The sequence below is a fragment of the Pteronotus mesoamericanus genome, unplaced genomic scaffold, assembly GCF_021234165.1.
Source record: "Pteronotus mesoamericanus isolate MK-2021 breed Mesoamerican mustached bat unplaced genomic scaffold, CSHL_Meso_final scaffold_99, whole genome shotgun sequence".
NCBI lineage: Eukaryota > Metazoa > Chordata > Mammalia > Chiroptera > Mormoopidae > Pteronotus > Pteronotus mesoamericanus.
In genome coordinates, this window is record NW_026555330.1 from 11033895 (window position 1) to 11052965 (window position 19071).

The window sequence follows — 19071 nt, forward strand, 5'->3', positions numbered from 1 at the left end:
ATATATACCCATATATGTATCTATCCATATATAAAGTGAACAGAGCATCCAAAGATGATATCTAATGAAAATACGGTAAGGAAAGTATGTAACATACTGCATTTAGGCTATAAAACAAGTCAAGGCATAGTTATGACATGTGGAGTCTCTCTCTCTGACTTCAGGGACCACCTGGGAAGGACGGCCTGCCAGGACACCCTGGGCAACGTGGAGAGACGGTAAGTCAGCCCCCTCTTCCTCTTCCCACTCCCCACCTCTAGCGCCTCATCGTACAGAAAGCTACTTGATCATTAACAGCTCAGTTACCAGATTCAGGACAATGGAGAAATTGATTCCATTGAACCTGTTATTAGAACATACTTTTAGAATCCATCAATAGGCCCGTGTTTGCATCTAAACACCTAAATGAATATCGTTGAGGACATGGGACGTTAGTTAATCTGGTTGTGGTCAGCAGCAGCTCCTTGAGATGAGTTCATGGGGAAGACCCCGCTGTCTTTTGGAGATCCCCGCGAGGCTGGCAGCCGTGACCCTTTCCCTGAAGTGGGCGGTGACAGGTCTCTTCCAACAAGCCCATCACCTTTCCGCTCTCTGAAGGAACCGCGTTACGATAGGCCATGCCGATACTACATTCTCATCTCCAGAACTAACGGATGAAGTGGTTTCTGACGTTGAAACCACAAGGTTGTAATTGGTCCGGAACTCTATCAAAGACATCCTCTTGCCTGAAGTAGAAACCTGTAAATGGGAACGTGTAACTGAATTTTATTTTAACATTACGAAGAGTATAACATTCATAAATGGTTAAAACAGAAGGGAAACTGGAAGCTCAGCTCTGGTTTATGGACTCCAGTGGATTTGTGGGTTGATTCTGCCACTGTTGCAAAACCACGTGTCTGGCTGTTCCACTGGGACAAGAGTCTCCACAGAAATCAGTGTGGATTGGCACGTTTCCTTGGGATCGCATTTTGGTTCCCATCATTGATTAATTTTATCCAGATTTCTTAAGGAAACCACTGCACAGAGGACCTTTGAGCTTGTGGCCCCCAATCATTTTGGGGCATTCGGTGAGCGCGAAGACATACTTGGGGTCGCATCATGGCACGATGACACATCTGAAAAATGGCGATTTTCTGTGCAGGGGGGACGATCTACCAGCAGCAGCCCAGCTCCCGTTTTGCTCACCCAGTGACGGTTCCTTCTTAGCTTCAGCCAGATTATAAACCTCAAAGGCTTGGATTTCAGAAACGCATTCCAAAATGCGGTGGTAAGATGTGAGAATAAAACTGTTTGGGTTTTCTCCTGCGAAAGGCAGCTGCTCGAAGGGCATAAAATAAACTCTGTAAGGAAGAATCCACCCTCACATCTGCAAACGCGTTCTCCCTAAAAGCTTGCAATCAGTCATTTTTAACTAAGTCAGGGTATAGCTTCATGGGAATAACTCTAGAATATTTCCAAAATGTCTTAGGAGGAAGGGATACCTAGAGAATTTCTCTTATAAAATCCCTTTTTGTCTTTAAAGTAAGAGTTTTGCTTCTTTCCAAAGTAACACTATTATATAGTTAAATTTAAACAAAGAGGAAAAACTGCATATTAACTAATAATAATAGGATAGATATTCTCATTGAGTCATTTCTCCTAGACAAAGTCTAGAATGATTTCTGGAAAATTCTATTTCTGATTTCAAGTCCACTTCTAAGAGCAATAGTGAATAATCTTGTTGCCAGGAACCTTTCTCTCTCACCTTTTTTTGGTGTGTGTGCGTGCTGACTGGGATTAAAAAGATTGCCTCGTACAAGAATCTAGAGCAGCTGTATTTTTGCTAGATATGTGTGACCTTATTTTAAAAACAATTTTTTAATATTTGAATTTTATCCTCAGTCAGAAATCCTTGAATTGAAGGTTCAATCTGATGTCTTACAATTCAAAGCTTTTTAAGACCACAAGGAATTATTAGAAATAGTTTCTATTATACTGAAACAACTCAAATTTGTCTCAGAAACACAGTGCCAAACCCTGTATTGATCCTGAAGTAGACAATGAAGACATTGAAATTGTTATGGATTTGTGCATATCTTGGTTCAGTGATTAATTCAAATGGAGCCGGCAGCCAAGAAGTCAAGAGAAGGCTGAGACGCAGAAGGACAGCAATGGAAGAACTGGGAAAAATCAGCAGGAGCAAAGAGGTGTCGTTAGAGACAAAGGCTAAGACCACCCACGTGCTTATGTTCCCAGTTACTGTGCACGGAGGGGAGAGCTGGACGGTGGAGGAGGCTGATGCGGGGTGGGGAAGACGGCGTTGAAATACGGTGCTGGAGGAGAGCTCTGTAGAGAGAGAAACAAGTGGGTCCTGGAGCAAATGAAGCCTAAAACACCAATGGAGGCAAAAATGACAAAACCGAAGCTGTCCTCCCTGGGCACGTCATGAGAAGGCAGGGCGCTTTGGAAAAGGCAGTCACGCTGGGAAAAATGGAAGGCAGCAGGGACGGAGGAGGAGCAGGCCTGAGGTGGACAGGCTGCACAGGAGAAGCGTCAGGCACGAGTCTCCAGGCGCTGAGCAGGACTGTGAGGCCAGGGCGCCGTGGACACCCCCCATTCACAGGGTCGCCAGGCGTCGGAGCTGATGCAGTGGCACATGACACACATGCAGAGATGATCAGAATGAGAGCTACATGTTTACTGGGTCTGGAAGGTTGTGATATAAACCCGGGGCTACCCGTTTCTGCCCTTTGCTTTCTAACCTTGTTATTTCCAGTCTGGGGTTATCGTGAATGCAGCTTTTGCAAATACCATGTGCTTTAATTCAGTTCTTTGGAAGGTTTTGCTCTCAGTATTTTGACTGTTTCTCCAACTGTTAAACCTAAGTTAATGCACAAGAGAAACTTGCCAGTCATAATGCAGGCATGTAGAATGAATAACCCATGAGTCTAGAGAAATATGGATCCCCCAGTATGTGCCCAAAGGCTTGACTGAGTGAGCACATGTAGCTGCCATCTAGCGGATTTTCCTTTAACGACTGCACCATATGCAAGATACGTCTGTAGGTAATTCTTTGCAGCTTTAAGAAAGAACACTGATAACATGCGGAAATGACTACTAATGATGCAAAATATTATTTTCATAAATATAAGTTTACACTGTGTTTATTTTGCAAGGTTGTTGGAGTGCAGGAAGGAGAAAGGTTTTAGTATCAGACTGTAGATTTCTGCACAGAAGTGGTAGACTCTTTGACAGAATGTCTAATAATCATCATTCAATTCATTCATAAGCAGCACTAGGTCACAATTATTTGTGGTGTTTGACTCTGTAGACCAGGACTAAGAACATGGTCTCGCTCCAGTTTTATCCTATTAGCTTATTTTTTTTAAGCCTATCGGAAGTAATCATTGGATTGTCGTATGAAATAATGAAGATGTTAACTTTTGAATCTTAAAGAGAACAGGAAAATAGTAACCCATGACCATTCAAAAATAAGTGTTTTAGCCAAAAGAAGACTTTCTTTTCATGTGAGGTATTCAGTCATCTCCAAGTTTTAATTTATGCTTTGTGTCCGTATGGCCTTTATGGATTACGCTCTCTTTCCTCAGGGATTCCAAGGCAAGACCGGCCCACCGGGGCCAGGCGGTGTGGTTGGACCACAGGTACCTTCAGTTACTTTATTCCCAGGCTAGATTTTTTTTTTTTCTGTGTATAGTGTTACCTCTGCTGCTTTTATTTTGATGGAAAATGAAGTATTTTTTATATATCGGGTAGCATTGTGATAAATGCAACTTGCTTACATCAAATGAACTTCTGCAAACTATTACCAAGCTAAAGTGATTTTCAACTGAACTGAACAAATGAGAGAGAGGAGTAAGTGGTAAAAAGTCCAGACGCGCACCAAGTGGCATGCGAGCCTGCCCATGCCCCGTCCCGCTAGAGACCAAAAATGCTGCGATCAGCCGGCTCTCATCGCAGCCTCCCAGCGTGTGAAGTTACAGTGACTGCAGGTCTCTGATTATGAATTAAAATGAGAAATGTATTAGAAACATAAAACTTCGAACACCATTTTCTTCTGCAGTTTTAATATTTGTGATATGTTGCATTTTACTTAAGATTTTTGTCTTCATAAAAATGATTTCCATCAGTGAAAAAATACTAGTTTGCGGTCTTTGAATGCATCAAAATAATGGGAAAGACAAGTAGGTTTTTCAAGATAGGAGGCAGAAAAAATCTCACAAGCTGATGTAGTATCTGAATTATAGTATTAAATACCTATATAGAAAATTCATCGGAATAGAAAATACTATTTTAGTGTTGGCAAAGAGTACTGACTAGACCATGCACATTTAATTTACTCAGCCAGAATCTTACTCCTGCTAATAAATTTTAACAAAAGAGCAAAAGCAGTTGAGTGTTTTAATTATTCAGTTGCTTTACATAGCTTTTTCTCAGTCTACAATTAGGTCTTACTACTCTGTAACGCACACACACAATGCACAACCAAACACACACACCCAGGGAAACAAGAAACTGCAGCTTCTTTCTACAGGAATATGTGCAATAGAAGTAAAAATGAAGAATTCTTAAATTGCTTGATCGTTTTTCCTTCAGAGATTAATTCTGACGAAGGGGAACGCTGTTTGCTCCTTTATGAAGAAAACACAGTATTCGTGACACTTTTTTTTTTTCACATACTTTTTGTGTGTGTGGTGAAAGTCTCCTTTTAACTGCTTATCAGTTTTAATTAAAAAAAATACTGCCTCAAAAGTTAACTTTTTTCAAAAATACTTTTTAAAGAATTTCAGACAACTTCACAACAATTTTTTTTTTTTTGTAAAAACATTTGACACATGTCCATGAACAGAAATGGAATTCAAGTCCAACTAAAATGTAAATATCATGGGGATTAACTGGGTTTTTCCAGATCTCACTTCACGTCTTTTGAAAATTTCTCTCTCCCTAACGCAGACAGCTGGCTTCTGAGGCCTGTGTTTGTTGTTGTTTTGTTTTTGTCTCCCTCCTTTAAGACAAAAGGAACAGGTGTTTCACTGGGTATGCATATCCACTGGATTATTTTTTTATTGCTCCTTTTAAAGAAGAAGATCGAATCGCCCATTTCAAATTTAATCATATTTCATGTTAAGACAAAGGGAGTGATTTAATAGGAGCCATATTGATTGCAATACTTGACGTTCACTTCTTTTTGGTTACAATTATGTGAATCACTCATTTTTGTCTCCGTGGTGATAACTGTTAAATTAGGATCCATTTTATATACCTTCCTATTGAATTCTGATCAAATATTTAAGGAATACTTCCTTTGGTGGAAATGATTGCATGCTGATTGCAGGTTGAGGACTTTCAGCAATACACAATTAAAGGAATTTTAGCCTAGAAAGGGACACTCAAAATTTAGGGCAGATGGTTCTTTATCCCAGACCAAAAGGTAACAATCGGTTGCATCTTCAGATTTCTGTTGGCGACTTCAGTGGTACGCTCCACTGTTTAACAACCACAGCATCTGGAAAATTTCCATCTGTCCACTCTCAGTTTAATTCCTTCGTTGTACCTTGTTCTAAGTAGAGATAGAGGCCGCTGGTCTCCATTCTCTGTTTACACCTGGAAGTTCATTAAACTTGAGCACCGCTGAGCAACTCCGCTCAGGGACACATGAACGACTTGGCATTTTTCACCTTGGCGTTTGCAGCATTTTAAGGCAACAGCTTATTTGTTATAGCCCCCGGCCGGGAGGAACTGCCAGCCCGCATCATGACCTTCAGGGTCCCCCTGCCACACTCTCTAGACTTTGTCAAATGAATATTGATTCACAATAGTGAGGTCCCCAATCAGGGAAACTCCGAGGAGAGCTACTTTGTTCGTTCGGGTTCCTGAGCTCATTATCAAGCGGTGATTCATGAAGTAGCGACCCCTGTGGTACCGATTCCTTTTTTACTCCTAAACGCATTGGACACCTTATAAAAAAAGAAAGGGGGGAAACTATAGTTAAAAACCAAAGTTTTTCACCATATGTGGACTGGCCTCACTCTGAAGCACTTCTGGTATTGGACAGAGAAAACAGCGCTTTCAATTTCCATGGATTTATTTCCCTGTGCACTCGGCTTCTAACTAAGGCCGTGCGTAATCTGTTCAGGCTCCTACCAGACATGCCCCGTCAGTGCTGTAGGTGACGGGCTTTGTAGGACTAATGAAAACAGATGAGTAATTAACATTATGAAAACAAACGCGAAGGATAGACTACGTGAGGTCTGTGTTCTCTTTGCTAAAAGAGCAATTTAACGAGTTTTGGTTTTCTACCAAGGGACCCACTGGTGAGACGGGTCCTATAGGTGAACGTGGACACCCAGGCCCTCCTGGACCTCCCGGTGAGCAAGGCCTTCCTGGTGCTGCAGGGAAAGAAGGTGCAAAGGTACAAATACGCAAGGGATTTTCTGGGCTGACAACATCCATTTACTGTTCACTGTAGCTTCTGATCCCTTGTCCATAGTCGGGCTACCTACACATTGACGAGGTATTTAAATGAGCATCAGAAAGAAGTGCCGTTAAAATATGGCTGTGCCTCAAGGCACGACTGAACAATGGTGCAAGAAGTTAGCTCCCTTGACTCTAACCCCATCCATTTATACACGCTCTGAAATACAGGTGGTAGTGCGTAGTTTATTCTAATGTATGCGTCCTTTCCCATAACATTCTCCCCATGATATGCAGCCTCTACTTCTGGTAGGTTAGAGGCAATCACAATTTTGTGTGTGGAAACATAGATAGAAATTACTCCCTATGACGGATGGATCTTATATTCCTTAGGGTGACCCAGGTCCTCAAGGAGTCCCAGGGAAGGACGGCCCAGCAGGACTACGAGGTTTCCCAGGTGAAAGAGGTCTTGCTGGAGCTCAGGTATAATCAACGTATAGATGAAGCACGTGAATGAAATTGCGTAGTAGAAGCATTTGGGTTTTTTCCTAACTAAACAAACATTCATGAGTAATTAAGGGGACAGACATAAGCTGTGCATTGACTGTCATCGTCTGTGTAGCAACATGTGCTTGGGTCTAAAAACACTTCCTAACACCCTCATTTTACCAGTCCTTCATCTCTTGCTCTTTATATTCAGTTCGCGTCGATTCATTTTCTTTGTTTTTTCACTTTTCCCAGGGTGCACCTGGACTGAAAGGAGGAGAGGGTCCCCAGGGTCCACCCGGTCCAGTTGTAAGTATAATTATAATAAATAACTGTGCTGGCCACGGTTGCAAATTACCACTCTTCCTTCATTATCCTCACGCTGTGATCCCACAGTGTGTGCAAGAGAAAATAAACACACGTCAATCAAGCCAGCCAACGCTGGCGTTCTACTAATTGCACCCACTAATGAGTACAGAAACAGAGAGTTTAGGTGATTGAAAATATTTATTCTGCCACCACAGTCAGGATGGAAAGGAGCTGCGTTGCCCCTTACAGGAGCCCCCCCCCCCAAAAATACATCATAATTTGTCTGATCCTGAGTCCTCAATGAGACTTGAATTTTATCAGTGCTTCTTTTAAAAATCACATATGCATGAAAAGTATAGATTCATTTCTATATTACCCAGATTGCTTTATTAGCTAATGTGTCCTTATTACATAATTGAAAAAATGAGTAAATATCAGATTGTTACCTCACTTCTTTTTCTTTGAGATACATTATTAACCCCTGGGAAAGCAATCTAACACAGCCTTCCAGGAGTTAACCTCTGTTCTTATCTGTACTCTGAAAGGTTAACGATATCAGCCAAACGACAAATGTTAGTGGCCTCTTCCCAGTCTGTTTTCTTTTACCAATCTACAAAGCTAGAAGTTCCCGCCTTAAATTGCCTCTCAACTTCCTTACGCATGTTGAAGTCCTCCGGTCCACGTTCAATATATTGCTTTTATTCGTCCCCTGTCCTTCATTTCTACAGCCACCACCTTGGTTCAGCCTCTTTCTTTTCTTTCCTCGCTTCATTTTGTCCGAGCTCCTCCCCTGAGGCATCTCCGCCCAGTGGTTATAGCTGAATACACACCCTTCACTGCGCTGTTCTTTGCTTTACGTACCTCCTGGTACCTCCTGGTCCCCTGCCCCGCTGCTTTTTGGAATCCCAACTGCTATTGTTACTGTCACACGTTTGTCCTCATCACCCAAGCCTCTTTTACTTTCCCTAAGGCCTGCCCTCTAATTCTCTCCACTCTCATGCATTGAATTGCCCACTTCCCAAACTACCATGATCTTTTCATCCTCTGAGCTCAAGTGTAATGTTATTCTTCTATAAAGTCATCTTCGGGCGGCTTGCATCCATTTCACTTATTAGTGACATTTCCTCACCCCCAGCGCCCTTAGTTGTGATTTTCATTGTAGAAATTGCATTGGAATGGAATTGGTTGTCTCTTTCGCAAGATTGAGTTCCCTGCTTTGTTTTAGTTATATTCACAGCACAGTGCAGGGCAAACAGTAATTATTCCGAACCTTCCCATCTGAATTATCATAGAGCCTGATATCGGAGTAGAGTGTATACAGCATAAGTAATACTGTGAACACAGCAAGGTAACCTTGGGCAAGTTGATTAGCATTACAGTTAATCTGTAGTTTACGCAAACGTCAGATTGCGATGATTAAGGTTAGAATGGATATCGGATCATTTGTTTCTAAATTAACGTAAGATAGTTAAGAATGATATTTAACTTTCCATATTCATAAAATTTGCAAAATTTTGTGGGCCATTTTTAAATACCCTTGTAAGGTGGGGGAGGTAACACTAGCAGCAACAGCAGTTGAAAAATACTAAAGTTCTTATTTGAGGATAAAACATTTAGTTCAGCACAGTCCATTTATCCAGACCTTAAGGTTATAAAGTGATTTTGTTTTTGGAAATACACACACACACACACACACAAATATACACACAGAGATACACACACAGACATATGATAAATAGTTATTGAATCTGTGAAACCTGAATTATGACTACAAGAATTAAATTGTTTAAAGTTAGTTTTAGTTCCCAAACGAAAGGAATGTTGTTCCAGGTTTTTGGAACAGCTGAAATCATTATATTTGTAGCGTCCAAAATATGCTTGGGAGATAGACTTTAACAGGATATTAAACAACAATTATGCAGTTACAGATATGATAACATTGAATATAATATAAAAATCTTATGTTATTTCTTTAGTTGGTTTCAATATGGTTTATTTGGCAATCACTAATTTCCTGTAGATAGTTAAGCTCCATGGAAGATATCCCCGTAAGTAAACGGTTTTAAAAAGGAGCACACCAAAGACTAACCAGCAATGTAAGACAGTGATTAAATGACTAATAACACACGAGCAATAAATGTTAATTATCAAGGGCAGAGGGAACAGAAGAGAAATCAGTAGAAGGGTCATGTCCTTTAAACTTGATACAAAACTCTCTTACAGGACAATCCAAAACCTCTTAGCAGTCGCAAAAGTTTTTAAAAGGCCTTTATACTTGGCTATTGGACATGCTCCACAGATGATCATGGGAGCTCACTTACCTGGAATTAACACCTGTCCTATAATAAGTTCACATACCCAATCCTGTAGGCATCAACCAATTATATGTTGTTTCCTTCAAGTTGATGGAAGAAGAACCACTAAAAGGAAAGATATTATCCACATTCTTAGTTCCCTACACTATTGCTGTGCTTGCTATAAAAAATAGCAAAGGGGTTCACGAGGGTGACTTTTCCGTGACACATGCTGAACAAGCTGCAGTTTACTCCAGTTAGAGCCATTTTGGTGTATGTGAAATATGGTTTTGAAAAACTTTTACTCCAGATGACTAAGATCAAAACACACAAACTGTTGAGTTTCTGAATGTAACTGGTAACTTCTCCAGAAAACTTGTTGATGTTCATTCTTATTTTTTGAGGTTCAAGACTTGCTTTGGGTTACCATGAAATTTATATAATTAAAACAAAGAATCAGGAGCGGTGACTGCTTTGGCAAGAAAGACAACAGGTCCTATTTTGCAATGTCAATCAAAAAGGTGACATCAAAACATCAGAGGGAAATAATAGGCCAGTTGGTGAGAGAATGAAACTGTAAGTCATAATGGATAAAGGCATGAGAATATCCTGTAGAACTTCTTGACTCTGTAATAGGTCTGTCTGCGTTTACATCAATCTTGCATTAACGTTACCTTTGGGAGGTTGCCGAAGTCACGGTGAGTACAGGACTGAGACTCACAGGAGCAGAGAGGGAGGGCGATTCTGCAGTTGTCCTATGAAGGAAGAAACACTAAGGTGATGAATGCTTGAGGGAAAATAACGCGAATAAAAAGTGTGAAGGGTAAAGGAAACAGAAAATGAAATAATAATTAGAAGTGTTTATCCTTTCCATTTTTCATGCTGCAGACCTCACGATCATTATCTTAATCATTTACAATCTGGCTAGGTAGAGATGGCCATTCCATTTTTAAAGGCAAGGGATCTGAGGCTTAGAGAAGGTAAATAACTTGCCCAAGGTTATAGTCCCGTGAAGACAAAGATTCATAGTAGCACATTACATAGGCATTTCCAGATGTGTAGCTCACACTGTAAACATCTTCTTAAGTCCCCTGCCCCTGTTTTGGTTTATTTTTTCCAAGTCATCTCAGTTCCTCTCTACTCCTGTGAACAATTTTGTCAAAAGGAAGAGAGTTAGAGGAGCTAATATTACAGCTCACTGGGCTTTAGTATTCCTGCATGGGCTCTTTGCGACGGTTACTTAATTGGAATGAATCAAAGGGTAAACTCCTTGAACAGATGGTCAGTCTGAATCCTTTGGCATGCGTTGTCTTCATTGATCATCCCTTCAGTCAGAAGCATAGAGCGGGCGTTGGCATCGCGTTGCTGTGTCACCCTGTACGTGGTGTCCCCGACCTCTGCTGGGTCTAGCCACGACGCCGTTGGCTCATGCTGGGAGCAACAGCGATGGCAGAGTGGCCTCAGCCACAGGGTCTGTTTGAGGACGGGCAGGGGAGATGGGTCTATTCGATGTGAATGCCCCAGAGAGGATATCTTGTGAATCACAGCTTGGTAAATACTTGTAATTTTTGATCAGTGACCTGCTATATGTTTTCATAAATTATGAAAATTAGATTTCTCTTTTTGCCTCAGCTTACAGAAATCGTGGAGTCCGAACGGAGACACAACAGAGAAGATAACTCTTTGCTTTATGACTCTAACGTTTTGAATAGAACTCACTATAAAAACCAGTGCATGTGATATACTTTAATATCATCTATTATATTTTAGTGTAGACAATATTTTAAAATTCCAGACAAGACCCATTAAAGTGATTTCACAACCCCGATCATGACCCGTAGTATGCATTTTTAGATTACTAATATTATTGGTTCTGTTTTATGCCAATAAAAAGCTACTTGCTTATCAGTTTTTTTCACTTAACTATTTCTTATTTATATTCATTTATATTTTATATCTTCCCTGTAAGCTACTATCAGTCTTGTGGAAAAACTCTAATTAAATATCTGCACATACCAATCTGTTAAACTGAAGTCATATAGATTCATTAAATGGACATTTCCTACAAAGAGCTTACAGCTTACTGAGGAAGACATAGGAAATAGACACAATACCAAATAATAAAGTGTTACATTAAAAGACAGAACAAAGAAGCCAAAGCGAGAGAAGTGATTTTTGCCTAGAGGAATTATATTGAGTTAGAACTATAAATAAAATATCCATTTTATTATGAAAGGCAAGTTTTTGAGTGAATTAGTCTTGAAGTGCTCACTGCTGTTTGGCTTACCCTAGCACACGCCTGGCGTGCCATAGTTTTCTAAAGCGTTTGCTACTAGGAATCAATGCATATTGAGAAACATTTTTTTTTTTTTTTTAATGCTCTCACTTAAGACAAAATGATCCCAACAGGGTGCTCTGACTTTGGGCTTCTAAGGTCTGGCCGACTCCACGTGTTTACTGTATGCATGATGTTGTATCCACGAGAGGGGGGTGGGGGCCGGTCAAAGCCCAGGCGTGTTTACTGGTCTCAGGGGTTTGCTCACTAAGGGGCCATCTGATGCTCACACGCTCGCAAAGCAGGAACCACCAGAGGCTGAACAGCCAGAGCGGGGGCAATGCAGCCTTTTCCCACATGCGGCCCAGAGGCTGATCGCAGGCTCTGTATTTATGTCAGCGCACCCCACACACAAATACGTGAGGCAAGCAAATTCTCAGATGGCTTCTACTACCTATGGTTTCATAGAGCAAAATCGAGGGAAATGGATTCCCTAAATAATCTCTCCTCTGTTTTTCTGATGGAATCCCCTCATGGTCAAGCATGACTTCTCTAAAAATGAGGTGATTCAAAGAAATATAATAGTGTGTTTAATAAAAGCCTTCTATTTCTACAACTACTTGCTTTGTTCCCCAGGAAGTGGGAGCTCATGTGGAGGAAGTCTAGCACAGGGGCCTGACAGGCAGCTCAGGGGGGGTGTCTGTGGCTTCCCAGTTGTGCACTACGCCGTCTCTCCCCTTCCCTAGGCCCCCTATTTCACGACTCTTCCCTGACGCTGCTGACTGTCCTTTCTTCTTTATATGCTTTTATTCCTTCTCCTTGTCAATTTTTCCTTAGGAGTTTATAACCCCTTCCCATACAATTCCTATTAATTCTCATTTTTTTTCCTACATCCCATTCCAGAGAACCTTCTTTTCACTGCCTTTTACTTATTCCTCAAACATGGAAGTCAAAGTGTTTAGAAGGATCACACCTACAGACTAATTCAGTCAAGCGCAACGTTTGTTAAGATAAAGCACGTTTTCTCTATTGGAACTCAAGTAGTTGTCAGCGGACCAGCATGAAGCTGGTGGTGGGGACCAAAGACCAACAGGACTTTGGGTTAATATTCAGAATTTAGGCTTTACATTGTGGCAGTGCTTGATATTTTATCAGAGTTTTTAGTTTATCTGATCTAAAAGATTTGTAATCTGCAAAACGGGAACTACCTCATACAAGTCTTGCTGTGAAGGTCAACCTGACCTTAAAAAAAGAGGGGGCAGAATTTTTTTTTTTTCCTTGTATAGTTCTGGTTTATAAGAGCATTCTGTGTTTATGCTTCTTTCCCTTGCGGGCTGCCTTTTAACTGAATGCTGATGAGGTGGCTTGTCTGTTTACCAGTTTCATTTACTTTGCAAATGCTCCTCAGAACATGAAACACCCAAGGAAAGTAATGGAGAAAATGTTTATCTGGGTGTTCTGTGTGGGAAGAAACAGAGATATAACCACTTAGCACTGCAAGACCGTGAACGGATGCTACTGTTCATTTTGTTACCATTGTAAGGGTTAAGGGAGGTGCTGTGGAACACAGAAGCCAAGACAGTTAAAGCAAATAACTAAAACCTAAAGGACCAAACAAAAGAATAAACAGCACAGGAACCAAAGACTCATGGTTGCAGACAACAGTTGCAAGAGGGGAAGGAGATGAGGGGTGGGGTGAAAGAGGTGAAGGAATGAAGACGTACAGGTTGGTAGTTACAAAATAGTCACGGGGACGGGAAGTACCACATAGCGAAAACAGTTGATAATATTGTAATAGCTGTGTACGGTGCCAGGTGGGTGCCGGAAATGGCAGGGGGACCACTTAGCGGAGTGTGTGATTTGTCTAGCCACGATGCTGTACACCTGGAACTAACACAAAATAATGTTGAGTGTGTAAAGTAAAAGAAATTAACTAAAATATAGATATGGAAAATCCCCCCTCCCTCCTTTTAAAAGCAGGTAAATGTCTACCTTTTACTTGAAGTGACCTATAGTGGTTAATATTTAGTACTTAAATATCAGGACACTTTATGATATTATGGTGGTTATAATTCGTGTAATTTAACACATACTATTGCCTTTGGAAAAACTTAATTTGTCACGTGTCCATTGCTTTTTAAATCACAAATTGGGATGATATTTCTGTAGTTTTTAGCCCCTTTTTTCTCTGAGGAATTTCCATTTAAGCACTTCTAATGTGTAAAAGGTTCATCATTGCTACAGAGATAAGTATACAGACTTTTTGTTGTTGTTTTTGGTAAATAAAAAGAGGTTGGTTTGACAAGGCATCTTCTTCTCTAACCTCACTGCAGCTTGATTGTTGCCACTGTATGTGTAGGTGTTGACAAGTTATACTTGGTAACCAGCTTAATAGTTTACACTTAATTAATTTGTATGTTACGATGTTTTCATGGCGCTCACTGGCTCTTGTCGCCGTGACTGTAGTTCCTGTTGCTGTCTCACAGGCCACGGTGACTCATCAAGATTGTTTTGACTCCCTCTATTATAAACCATTTATTTATAGATCTTATTTCAACCTTACTCCTTTGTCAGCCTCTTTCCCCTCCCCCCGCATAGATCCAGGTAACGATCATTACTGACTACTAAGATTATTAGATGAAAAGCTGATGAGGACTTCAATTTTTTTTTTTTTTACCTTTGACACTCTCTTAAGCTTTTGACAAGCAGTTTAAATTAGGATGAAAAGTAGAGAAGTATAGGCAAGTGGAAAAGGTCTACCTTCCTTTTAACACTGTGACATTAGATCTACCACACCACCTTCTGGAGCTTAGTTTTCATAAAATTTCACTTCTACAGTCATTTGAAATTGCACATCTATTTGTGAACCATAGAGTCGTTTATGTAGAGTTCTCTAACATCCATTCCACTCATAGTTTAAGGGATATATCGTTCAAAGAACTTGAAATGTCATAAAAAACATTTACATCCCAATAGCCTTGTGAAAGGCTGTATCAGCCCAGATTTTATTGGCAAGAAAAGGGGGCCGTAGAGAAGTTCATCAGTTTGGTCAAGATGGAACTAGGTAAGTGGTTCAGTGCTGGGGAGAGCAGGTCACACGCAAAGGACACATTTCCTGAAGGCTGCTGTGTGCCAGCCCTGCTCAGCTGGCTGGACATCAGTGAAAAAAAGAAGCAGGCCTACCCTTGTGGAACTTACTGTGACCTGTTTCACCTGTGTTTAAACCCAAACATACTAGTTTTAGATGTTATTATGTATCTGACAATGAGAAAGCCCTCTGTCCTTTCCTGTAGCCTGTTACAGAGAAATGCAATAATTCCTACCACTATAGATGCCTGCCCGTCATGGGAAAATAGTGCATTTGCGTCCGTGTTCAAGGGCTGATTCCCACCGTAATGCCTCTTGTATTCCCGCTCAGTGTGTGGAATCTCAGGTTCACCCTGCATCCCTGTGGAAGGTGGAAATGGTTCTCTTTTTATTATTGGGTTTCAATTTCCATTTAAAATAAAAAAAGGAACTTCTCTAGTAATTCAGCTGGAATGGGAGGATTCTCTTCAAAGTTGGCCTGGGGATATTTCAGTAAGATTCGCAAGTTTGTAATATGATTTGCTTAATCGGTACATATCATCAGAGATTTTCCCTTTTCATTTATAGATGTATAAAATAAAACCAGCGCAGAGCATGCTGTTATTAAACCTAGCTAGACTTACAGAATGTCTGAAATAACTAACAGAAAAGGAAATTGCAGCTGCACTTCAGGGAGCAAACAGACATCAAAAAAGTTTTCATCCACTTTTTTGAAATTAATGAGCTGTGATAATATCATCAGCAGTATTTTAACTACAGAAAAGTAATATGTTTTTATTGTTCATTTTAATGCAGGTTCCACAAGCAAGATGGCAATCTGAAATTTAATCTTATTAATACTCCAAGGGAGTCATTAAAATAGTTAAGCTTTGTATAATAAAAAATGTTATATAATATCTACAAACTGTTCACTTTGTCATTTTCCAAATCAGCATTCTTTCCCTCATATGTATGAAAATATTTACTCGATTAATTTTAAAGATTAAACATACTTCGCTACAAATTAACAAGCGTTCTTTTCCTAAGTAAAAACCATGAGTTATTTTCACATACTTGCCAGGCATAATGTATCCAGTTAAGGAAATATATATTTGTCTTAATTTTTATACCACAGCTTCTCAGTAAAGTATACATTCACTTAGGTTTCTTTCTCCTGCAAATCTGGGTAATTTCTATTGCCTGCACATGAGTACGCTTAGTGTTCATATTTTTTTTAATGGAGACAACTGTTCTTGAACAACAATGAAAAATATATATATATATATCCATGTTCACATGCTTTATAAAAAGACCAATGTGTATCTCTAATTTTATAATAATTTTACATTTAAATGAAAAAAGATAACATCTTTAAAAATATTAAATATATATATAATTTTGAAATTATTTTATCTTACCAATGTTTCCGAACTTTAATATTGGACTAGAAATTAATCTTTCAAATAGTACAACTGTTCTTGTTTGAGACCTTAAATTGTCTGAAAGTGACCTTTGCAGGATGTACTATGCGATGGCACTATTCAGCGAGTGACTCCTGAGCTAGCATCACTTTCTCCTTCACTAATAACAACATACACCCTCCCCCCGCCCCCGTGTGCAGGGCTCGCCGGGAGAACGAGGAGCCGCGGGCACAGCGGGCCCCATCGGGTTGCCAGGGCGTCCAGGACCCCAGGGCCCTGCGGGTCCGGCCGGAGAGAAGGGCGCTCCCGTAAGTAATTTCAAGGAGAAAACATATGATGCTGCCGCGCCGCACAGTTATTACTTTTTATTCAGGGATATTAGCTCCTCCAACTTCGCTGCGTTCTCCCTGCATGTGTGCCTGGCATACAAGCACGCTTCTTTTTATTTTTATAATAGAGAAAATTTCAAATTCCATTAAATGAGATGGCATTTTTTCCACGCTTTATGAAACCCTACTACCTGTGAAGGAGTTGGATATTATTAATGTAAAAGGCTCCTGATTTTGCTCCTTTTAAAAAAATAAAATTGGAGTTTTGATTAAAACTATTTCTTGCTGCTTTATATTAGGAAAGTGTGCGTTTCCAGTCTCCCTGGAATACGAGTATATTTCCAATCATTTTCATGCAAGTTAAACCCATAGAAAGTGGCTGCTCTTCTCATGTAATCTGAGTTTTGGTCTACAGCGAATGAGATGGGAAACTTCGGACAAATGATCTCATCTTATAGTTATTGGACTTGAAATTTTTTATGTTTCAGTGATCATGGGCTATGTTCTGTTCACTAGGTTTATGTTTCTTTGTCAAGATCTCTTCCCTATTTTTGTTCCTGCTTTTAATTCAATCATATTAATTTTCTAAAACATAAAATCTCTCATCCTCCAAAATTAAAATGCAGACTCATTCAGTAAATGTAGATGAAAATAGCTGACTATCATACACAAATATATGCGTTTAATACTTTTGCATACAGGTAAGTCCTGAACTATGTAATCTAGTTTAACCCTATTATTTTTTATTTACTTTTTAAAGATTTTATTCATTTATTTTTGGAAAGAGGAGAAGGGAGGGAGAAAAAGAGGGAGAGAAAGATCACTGTGTGGTTGCCTCTCACGCGTCCCCCACTGGGGGCCTGGCCCACAACCCAGGCCTGTGCCCTAGACTGGGAATCGAACAGGCGTCCCTTTGGTTCGCAGGCTGGTGCCCAATCCACGGAGCCACACCAGCCAGGGCTAACCCTATTATTTTTAAAATACTTATTTATCATGAAGACTTTAGTTTTAGCAAGTTGATTCAGATTAAGCATGGTGATTTCCTTGTCCAAGCATTTTCTCTCATTACTGTTTGTGATATTCTCAAGTGTTTTCAAATTAAAATGATTGCTTCATGTAATTCATTACCTTTCAGAAACATTTAGCATATTAAAATGAAGCCACGCCACCTTGGGCAGAATTTTGGGGGAACAGAAACAAAGCACACTGAGTTACTGAGAATTGTTTTTAAAGTAATATACTTCCAACTTAGTAAATTTGCTGGAAATTTAGACTTTATTTTCTGAGATGTTAATAAACAACTATGAAAAAATTGTTCTTTGCCCCCCTCTTAGAAGTTCTGTAATTTCCAGCCAACCTCAAAAACTAAAGACTTGCCCATTAAATTTTTATAGTATCCCGTGTACTGGGAAGGGAGAGAAAAGACGTGGATTCAGACCCTCTCACCCAAGTTCATTCAAACACCCAGGGCACCTACATCTTGGCACAACACAGTGAGGAAGGCATATATAGAAGAAAAAAAAAAAAGACATACATTGCTTTTTGTTCAAATTGAGAATATACTAATTAAGAAGTCAAGAATTCTGTGAATATATGGAATTATGGGCTTTAAAGTGGTTCAGTCCCTTGACTTTACAAAGAAATAAAATACCGAAACAAAGACGAGAATACGGAAAAGTCCTGAAAGTGATAAGAAGACATTAATTTGTTGAGGTGAAGGAGAAACTGCCGACAGGAGCCCACGGGAGGACCTGAGCCCGGGCCGCGGCAGCAGGCGGCCTGCGGGGGAGGAGGCGAGAGAACCGACGGCCTGCCCGTCCCGCCCCTCGGTTACTCCCACCACCAGCAAAAGTGCCAAGATGTCCATTCCATCGTTCGCTTATTCCACAGAGCGATTGCCAGCATCTGAGTGCTGGACACTGGGTTAAGAAACATTTTTTAAGAAGGTGTGCATTTGAAGGATAGTAGCATAAAACGGTTATAAAATCCTTGGGTGAAAACGCCCATAGACCTCCATACAGAGCTTCAGTAAAAACTGATGGAAATGTTGGCTAAGGCATTTGGCTTCTCCCTCTCCCTCAACCCGAACGTTGGTGTTGCGTTTTAACTCCCCTGAGCAGCTCATGTTGTGAAACACCACAGGCGCATCGACAGGGTAAGGCTTGCGTAGAGAAACACAAGGGGAGGGTTTGGGGAAGGCCAGCCAGGTGCCCTCGCCCGCCAGCCCTCTCCTCGGGAGGGAGAAGGTAGAAAACGCACATCCACCCGCAGGGCCTACATACTGCAGTAACAGAGGAACTGAGGCTGAATCCGCGTCCCTAAACCAGTCAGTCGGATTAGAAACTCAGGGTTACGGGTGCTGAAAAGCAAGCAGGGAGAACGGAGCTAAAACCTCTAACTTACTGCGATGATAGAAATATTCTGATGAGAATAATTGCTAAAGAAAACTATTACCGGTAATTGCATTAGGGGAGTACCAG

The 19071-nt window shown here is 40.4% G+C and overlaps 1 protein-coding gene across 2 annotated transcripts in view; it reads left to right on the forward strand.

The window, feature by feature from the left end:
• COL11A1 (collagen type XI alpha 1 chain) overlaps positions 1–19071 on the forward strand; it is a 158492-nt gene that overhangs the window by 95484 nt on the left and 43937 nt on the right. For both annotated transcript variants that reach the window (XM_054565071.1, XM_054565072.1), the window contains 6 exons: positions 165–218; positions 3588–3641; positions 6302–6409; positions 6805–6894; positions 7153–7206; positions 16463–16570. In XM_054565071.1, coding sequence (XP_054421046.1) covers positions 165–218; positions 3588–3641; positions 6302–6409; positions 6805–6894; positions 7153–7206; positions 16463–16570 — 468 coding nt within the window. The remainder of the gene's footprint in view (positions 1–164; positions 219–3587; positions 3642–6301; positions 6410–6804; positions 6895–7152; positions 7207–16462; positions 16571–19071) is intronic.